At 44.1% G+C, this 8752-nt stretch overlaps 2 protein-coding genes across 2 annotated transcripts; one reads left to right on the top strand and one right to left on the bottom strand.

The window, feature by feature from the left end:
* Positions 1 to 216: 216 nt before the first annotated feature.
* LOC133904702 (pentatricopeptide repeat-containing protein At1g22960, mitochondrial-like) lies at positions 217 to 3520 on the top strand. The gene is made up of 2 exons (XM_062346190.1): positions 217 to 2722; positions 2823 to 3520. Exon 1 carries the CDS (start codon positions 535 to 537, stop codon positions 2677 to 2679), a length of 2145 nt encoding a protein of 714 aa, XP_062202174.1. The 5' UTR covers positions 217 to 534; the 3' UTR covers positions 2680 to 2722; positions 2823 to 3520.
* Positions 3521 to 6555: 3035 nt separating this feature from the next.
* On the bottom strand, positions 6556 to 8421 carry LOC133904703 (uncharacterized). Its single transcript, XM_062346191.1, has 4 exons — positions 8021 to 8421; positions 7694 to 7905; positions 7357 to 7624; positions 6556 to 7065 (listed from the first exon to the last, which is right to left on the bottom strand). Exons 1-4 carry the CDS (start codon positions 8273 to 8275, stop codon positions 6760 to 6762), a joined length of 1041 nt encoding a protein of 346 aa, XP_062202175.1. The 5' UTR covers positions 8276 to 8421; the 3' UTR covers positions 6556 to 6759.
* Positions 8422 to 8752: the final 331 nt, after the last annotated feature.

The raw sequence follows: 8752 nt of genomic DNA, 5'->3' as shown, positions 1-8752 counted from the left end.
AATATAGCGTTAGATCTTAGCCGTCCATTTTCAATCTACCGACTCACAGCAGGCCAAAAGTCATGGGTAATGTAGTCCCGTGACTTTGCTCCCTAAGTCAAATGAGCAGGTTCCCTATATGAGACATCAACATGCACAAATCTTGATACAAAATCAAAGGTGCAGATTTGCCGGTGCACCTGTACGGCCCAGAGCGCAGTAGTTGTTCTGGTTACGTGGCCTTTCTTTCCTCCGATCCCCCCCCCCCCACTCGAACCCGGCCGGCGCCCTCTCTCTTACCAGCCGCTGCCGCCGCCTCCCGCCGTCAACGCCGCCCGGGGTTCCACCGCCGCTTCCTGTCCATATCAGTCCAGCCCTCTCCTTCCGTCCTCTACACCAGGTCGGGGGCCGCCTCCTGCGGTGCCCTCGACCTCATACGGCCGCCGGAATCTGGTGTGGCGCCGCCGCCGCCGCATTGGTGTAGGTAGCACTCCTCGCGGCCACCGCGCCTCATTCATGGAGAGGCGTCGCTGGGTTGTACTAGAACCTTAATCCATGCTATTCAACATCCCTTACTGCAAATCACAAGCTCCTGTAGCCGCCGCCGCCGCCGCCGTAGCAACTCTCTCCAGCCTCCGCTTCTCCTCCTACTCGCGGGCGCTGATCCCGCCGCTGCCCGAAGAGAACCCGTTCGCACTACTACTCACATCTGATCCCCCGCCACCGGAGCCTCTCCGCCAGGTGCTTGCCACGGGCGACGTCCACGCCGCGCTCCGCGGCCTCCCGGGCGTCGCGCGCCAGCTGTTCCGGTGGGCAGAGACCACCCCGTGTGGCTTCCCCCGCTCCGCCTCCGCGTTCGCCGCCGTCCTCGTCCCGCTCGCCCAAGCCAACCACATCCGCGCCGCCTACCCCGTCTCCCTCCGCGCCCTCCACCTCGGCCTCCTCCTCCCACTCGTGTCCCTCCTCCTCTCCTCTTCCGTCTCTCCCTCCCACCGATCCCTACTCAGCCTCCTCTTACGCTTGTCCACCAAGTTCTCGACGGAATGCGAAGCTCACGACCCAGCGCCCACCACCTGTTCGAAATTATGCCTTTCCGCTTTCCGCGAGATGGCACACCATGGCGTGGCCCCTGACGTCAAGGACTGCAACCGCGTGCTTCGTGTGCTCCGTGACGCGGCCAGGTGGGATGACATTCGTGCTGTGCGTGCAGAGATGCACCAGCTTGGAATTGGGCCAAGCATTGTCACGTACAATACATTGCTGGATTCTTCCTTCAAGGAGGGAAGGATGGATGAGGTTCAAAAGCTGTTGAGGGAGATGGAGACCCAGGGGGTTGGTTGCTTGCCGAATGATGTCACCTACAATGTGGTGATTAGTGGGTTGGCCAGGAAAGGTGAGCTGGAGAAGGCAGCGGAGCTGGTTGACAGGTTGCGGTTGTCCAAGAAAGCGTCATCCTTCACTTATAACCCACTTATCACTGGGTTGCTCGCAAAGGGTTTTGTCAAAAAGGTTGAAGCTTTGCAGTTGGAGATGGAGAATGAAGGTATTATTCCTACAGTGGTGACATACAATGCAATGATTCATGGGCTGCTTAAAAGTGGGCAGCTAGAGGCTGCACAGGTGAAATTTGTGGAAATGAGGGCAATGGGATTGCTGCCAGACTTGATCACGTACAATTCATTGATAAATGGTTATTGTAAGGCAAGCAATTTAAAGGAAGCACTTTGGTTGCTTGGTGATTTGAGGCGTGCAGGGTTAACACCGACAATTTTGACGTATAACAGTCTTATAGATGGTTGTTGTAGATTAGGTGATTTAGAGGAAGCTGAGAGATTCAAAGATCAAATGGTACAGCAGGGTTGTTTGCCCGATGTTTGTACATATACAATTCTCATGAATGCTTCATCTAAGGCGAGGAACCTTGATATGGTAAGAGAATTCTTTGATGAGATGCTGAGCAAAGGTTTGCAGCCAGATTGCTTTGCCTATAATACAAGGATTTGCGCAGAGCTAACCCTAGGGGCTATTTCCAACGCTTTCCATTTGAGGGAAGTGATGGAGTTGAAAGGAATATCTTCTGATGTAGTTACATACAATATTCTTATTGATGGACTTTCCAAGACTGGTAACCTGAAACATGCCTATGTGCTGTGCATGAAGATGGTCAGTGATGGTTTACAGCCTGACCGTATCACATGCACCTGCTTGATTCATGCGCACTGTGAGAGAGGACTCCTAAGAGAAGCAAGGGATATTTTTGATGACATGGTCTCAAGTGGTTTATCACCCTCAGCTGTGACCTACACTGTTTTTATTCACACATATTGTAGAAGAGGAAATCTTTATTCAGCATATGGTTGGTTTCGGAAGATGCTGGAGAAAGGAGTTGAACCTAATGAAGTAACATATAATGTGCTCATACATGCACTATGCAGGATGGGCAGAACTCACTTAGCTTATCATCATTTTCATGAGATGCTGGAAAGGGGATTAGCGCCAAACAAATACACATATACTTTGTTGATAGACGGGAACTGTAGAGAAGGCAACTGGGCGGATGCAATAAGATTGTATTTTGAAATGCATCAGAATGGTATTCATCCAGATTATTGCACACACTATGCCTTGTTTAAGGGATTTGATGAAGGCCACATGCACCATGCAATTGAGTACTTGGAGAATGTTGTTTTGGGTGAATAGATTGGTCTCTGTGAAAGAGTATCTTATTAGCCTTGCTTGGCGGGTATGTCCCTGTAAGAATTTTCTCCTGTATGCATATTTCTCTTCATCAGTGGTTTGTAGCTTTGCTCATTTCTTCAAGCATATTTTGATTTTGTGTTCAGTCTGAAGATGATAGATGGAGTTTGGGGGCAATTCCTTTCAAAAGAGGAAGAAAAGAAAAAGAGAGTTTGAGACAATGTTCTCTGAGTTAAGCAGCTGGGTGCTTTCCAAACGAATAGTTAAGCACACACAGGTCTTCCTCTTGCTGCTCAGGAGGGGATAGATGGAGTTTTGGGGGCAATTTCGTTCAAAAGAAGGAAAAAAAGACAGTTTGGGAAAACATTCTCTGAGTTAAGCTGCTGGGTGCTTTCCAATCGAATAGTTGAGCACAGACAGGTCTTCCTCTTGCTGCTGGAACCTCGTCACAATTCTTTACTTGGTATTATACTCATGGAGATACATTTTCTAATGGAAACTGGGAGGTGGGGATGTTCTCCAGTGTCTAAAAAAACTTTCATGACACTATTCTACCCCTTTTGTTCTTTGCTTTTGATAAGGTGTATTGGAAACCTGTCGGCCATGCATTCCATATACCTACTATCTCAAATGGTAAATGACCGAGGGCCTTTGCGACTAAGCTTTCTTCAATTATACATAGGATTTCTTTTGGTAGAAACATACCAAGATTTTTGTGTCATGAATAATTCTTGTATCACCATCAATCTTGCCATAGGCATAAGTCACATACACTGACCTGTCAGATATGTAACTGTGTTCTTGTTCTTTGGTTCATTTAACGAGAAGCTTGTCTCTTTCTTAATGTTATCTATGGTGGGAGCTCTGTCCCAACTGTTATTGACATGAAGAAAATTTGCAAGACCACATGAGAACAAAAAGCTATTTAGTTTTTCAGTCCACATCAGCATTTGCTGTTTCACTTATTTGTGTAATGCATCACGATTTCTGAAGTGCACAATTTGCAAGAGGTTGGATCTGCAGTGCAAACCTGCAGTATGTCCTCCACTGACTGTTGAAGTGGTCGAATTCCATCTAACTTCTGCTCCTTGAAACATTCAAAGAGATCAGAATGATAATTGTTTCAATAACCCTAGGGTCAGCCTTGTGGATTGGGAAGTTGATCCATGGTATAAATGAAACTCTGATATATGTAGCATCTGTTCTATATGTTCCTGTTCTGTTTTTCTTCTAATGTGTTTCTGAAATTATTTTACCCCACTGTCAAGAACTTCTCGTCTGACAACTCTGACCTGATCAAATTCATCCGTACCATATATACGAAATATTATCAATTAACACATATTTGAGTCTTATGCACCTGATCCAATCTTGTGTGCTAGGTGTTTGATTCTCAGAGTTCTGATAATAGCTGAGGGCTGCCTGTAATTATGTTACAATTGTATTTGTCATACTAACATATTACCTAAATACATAGAGCAGATGCTCTCAAGCTTGACCATTTGTGTATGACCTTGGTTACATATTTTGAATTATGAGGTCACATTGTTTTGGATTGAAAAAACATGACTTTCTATTGTTACTACATGTTAGTAAATGTTTATTTTTATTTATAAAAATTTCAAAGTAGACATTCTATTCTAGGGTTCATTCTTCAAATTTTGCAAACCTATGTACTTGGTGGCACTTGGTTAGTGATTCACCAAATAAAAGTGAAAAGAATATGTCCTGTATGTAAATGAGTATTGACAATATGCATAAATATCATAATCATGGGCAAGTTAATACTTCATATAATATACTTTTACTCATGGGAATACTTTAGTGGTGCATGCCTCACGGAATTGCCTCTCTTTTTCTAAAATACACTCCTAAGGACCTGTTTGTTTTATCTTTAGATTGTGAGAATCTAGTCCAGTCTGTAGTATACGTGGAAGCTCTTTCCCACCAGATTGTGGATCGTGGGATTCTGTATTACAATTTGACTTGTGGATTGTGAGAATCATCTTTTGTATTGTGACCATTTGTTTTTGCTTCTACGTTTGTTTTTCCTTCTGCTTTTGGGGCTAGAATCCATAGTCAGCATAAAAAACAAACATGCCCTAAGCCTTGGTTGAATCATTTGTTAGAAGCACTTGCAGATATTCTTTATTTGTGTTAAGAAGTCAATTAAGTGTTGCCTTTCGTGAATGCTACTGTCTAATGCACTTTCAATCATTTGATTTATCATAATTAGATGTGAACATAGTTGTCATAGCGTCGCTATAATGACGCCGTATCGTCGTCATATCGGCATGGTGATTTTCTGACTCTCGCCACGCCGATGCCACGTCGCGAGCCGCCACGCCGACGCCGCCCGTCGTCGCCTCCCGTCTGGATCTCCATCACCTCGCTGTCTCCCGTCCTCCCCTGTTGCTGATCTGGCCGCCTGCGACAGAGACGATGACGGAATCGGGAGGAGCGGGAGGAGGTGACGGCAGTGGGAAGAAACACGGCAAGGAAGAGGGAAGGAGACGATGCAGTGGGGAGAGGAGGTAGTGGCGCTGCTGAGGGGGCATGCGGCATGGGGGAGAAGGAGGCAGATGCGGGAGAGAAGGAGGCGGGCGAGAAGGAGGCGGCGTTGCTGCGGGGTGTGGCTCGTCCGTAGGTGATCAGACGGTCCAGAGCTCAAGATTGCATGATCCGGAGGTTTGGTGGGCTCTGGGCTGGATGGGCTAGGGTTATAGATAGTAGAGGGGTTTGATTATTAAGCTGTTTTGTGGGCCAGCGTAGTGGGTTGGATAGGCTAATAGCCTATTTAACTAGCTAGCGCCTTCACATTTTCTTTGTTTCCCCTTTCTTTTCTTTTCTTTTACTTATATATAATATATTATTGCATATCTATCATATACTATGATGTGTGTATTCGCCACACCGATATATGTATGGCGTCGCCATGCCACGCGCCATAAGCACCGTAAAGGTGTGAAGGTGGTGGGTCATTGCGCCTCGCCACATTGCCGTAACAACTATGGATGTGAACTTCTATGTTTTTATTTACTGATTATATTTTTATTCTGTTGCCCATTGCTATGTGCATCAGACTGTGCTCATGTGCTACTTGATTGGTTTGATTTATGTCATATGGCTCATGAGTTAGCTACTTAGCTGGTACCTTGGTGCACTGGTACTAATAATGATTTCTGAGGATCATACTTGAAACATTTTAGCAGTGCACTTGGAAATACTATGGGCTAATTTTATTAGGCTCGGGAGGAAATGCTAAATTTGTCTCAAAATTTAGAATTCTAGGTAGTAACGTCATAACACCTAGTATTTTTTCAGAACTCGTGCACATTAGATCATATGTCTTCTGCTGATGTTTGATTTTCATATATGAGATGCATGAAAATATATGATAAATCTATTTGCCTTATTGCCTTCTCAGACTGTATCTTCTAAAAAAAGGAGAGAAACTGCAATGCTCATGGACTGAAGCTTTTCATGATTTTTATCTGGATCACGACCGGAGATTGTTAGAATTAAGTTTCCTTTTGCTTGTTTTTTGGTGTCATATGCATAAGGTAGCATTTGCATTTGTACTATGTTCACTGTCTTACGACTTGTGAACAGCCAAGGTATAGTACTAATGCTGGTCCGATTTACTTGTCATTGATATGGTCTCTGGTGCACAATTTTGACCATTACTTTTCCTAAGCATATGCTATAAAATTAGTAAATTTATAATAACATTGATGTAATTTTGATGATGACTCCAGTAACGTTATTTATATTGACATTGACTAAATACTTTTATGTATAATAAATCATCAAAGTTCTGAAAGTTTGACTACACATATAACACATTCTAGGACGACATCTGTTTTGGACCAAAGTTGGTAGTGCGTGACAAGTACCAAGGTCTCACATGCTATTGTGATTACTTAATATGCTGGAGAACAATAGCTTAAAGTGATAGTATGGTCTATCATCTTTTGAATCATTCCAATATTGATGCTCTAAGAATACAACTTGAGGGAAAAAATGTAAACTAAATAGCTGCTGGCAGCTGCAGTTCTCAGAATTTTGAAAATGGATATACAGTCACATGGCTGAGGGCTCTTCTACCAATAGTGCCTTGAGAATTTGGTCGGTCCATCCATCTACCAGCATGAACATATGTCCCCCTTCTGGGACTTCATGATACTTGATCCACGGAAGTTTCTTGGAAATGTACCGCTGCAGCTCAACAAGCACCAACCTATCTTCATATCCTTGCCAGATGTGTACAGAACCCTCATTTTGAGGAAATGGATTGGTAATATTCATTGGATCAAACTCCCAACTTCCAAAAGCGACAAGTAAATCACGGTGGATTGATTCATAAATGCCTTGCTGCCTTGATTTATTCTGAAATATGCAGAAGCAAATCAATTTTACGTCAACAAATCTTAGAAAGAGGTAGGCTATTTTTTTATAACACTGTGTTATGTCAGTTTTGAAGTTTGAATACACATGTTTCTTTTGATATTCTTTCTTCCTGTAATTTTCATATAATTATATTGATATATTATTATCTCTACGGCATGAACACATAGGAAGCCAGTCCGTGTACTACATATTTAATTAACCTGCTCTGTGACGTAATACTTTGTGTTGTGCAATCTTTCTTCTACATTTATATCTGAGGCTGTGATTTACCTCAATGGTTCTTGGCATTGTCATCATCTTCTGAAGAACCTCTATGTCATGCTTGCTAAATATTTCAGGGTGGTGCATAGCTGCCGCAGAAGAAGGGAGCCACCTCTGGGTCATCCACATGTTCAGCAAGGAAGGTATGTTGTGTGCAATCCAGAGGGTCCTCTGCTCTGGCACAACCAGTTTCTTGAAGGCTTGCCTGGATACTTCAGCTGGGAAAGAAGGCCACCAGTAGTTGATGATTGGTACTACTAGCGCAGCTCCTGCGAGCCTGCACTCACAGCATATGTAGCTTTACATCTCATATTTCATTAAAATATATATGGTTGGAGTGTTTTACCTGTGTGGTATATACTGCAGGCATCCCCAAATTGAGTATCCTCCCATTGAGACCCCTAAGACATAGAACTTCTGCCCAAGCTCAAGCTGGTCAGCGAGTTCCTCAATATCCAGTGCCTCGCTCTTGACATCCCTCCTGGGGTTCGGGTCACTTTCCCCATACCCAGCTCTATCAAAAGCAAGGAGGTAAATTCCCAATTCTTCCACAAGCTCCTGAGTTGACAAGAAATAAACCAACGAGCATAAGATGAAGAAATAAACCAACGAGCATAAGATGAAGAAATAAACCGATATTTCACTTCCAGTTGTGCTGTGCTGCCTGCTTTACCTTAGAAGTAGGCAAGGGGAAGTCCTTGGTGGTATCAAATGCATGTACTGTGATGATCTTGTAATTGGCCTTGTCTTTCTGTACTCCGTCTTCTCTGTATGCCAGGTACCTTCCATCCCTGAGCTTGATCCTGGGAGATGTCAGAGGAGGCCCACCTGGCGAGCCACACAGTTTTGGAGGCGGTGGCCGGAGAACTGCCTGGAATGCCCAACCGAGGAACACAATCAGCAGAACAAAGGCTAATTTAGGAGCCATTTCCCCCAAAATCTGATGCTTTCAGGTGAGAGAAGTCAGACATGAAGATATCTTTGAGTGGCAGGGAGAACTTGCAATGTCGGTTGTCCTTTATTCCATCGGTGACCTGTTTGCATCAGATGGACCCCCGTCACTGCTTTATTTATTTTTGCATCTTCTGCTTTAGCATGTTGCTGACTGTAGATATATAATTGTTACATCCGCTTGGTCTATGTATATATAGACCCTGATCTATGTTCCTGTTTTGCTAACGCGACGTGAATGTGAATATATTCACGGTTTTGCAGAATTGTGAATTTCTGGTTATGCAACCACGAGGAAGTTCCTTCAAAAAAAGAAACATAGGGAAGAGGCGCAGATCTGACGTGTGACAACTGACAACAGCACAGAATTTTTGTCGGTCGAGTGCAAAGATGTTTGGTGCAATCTGCTGCCTTCATGATCTCCGCTCGACCGTTTAGTTTCTTCGCTTGCAAG

This window comes from Phragmites australis, chromosome 22, assembly GCF_958298935.1.
Source record: "Phragmites australis chromosome 22, lpPhrAust1.1, whole genome shotgun sequence".
NCBI lineage: Eukaryota > Viridiplantae > Streptophyta > Magnoliopsida > Poales > Poaceae > Phragmites > Phragmites australis.
Note: the sequence above shows the minus strand (reverse complement) of the source record. Positions and strands in the feature narration are given on the sequence as shown.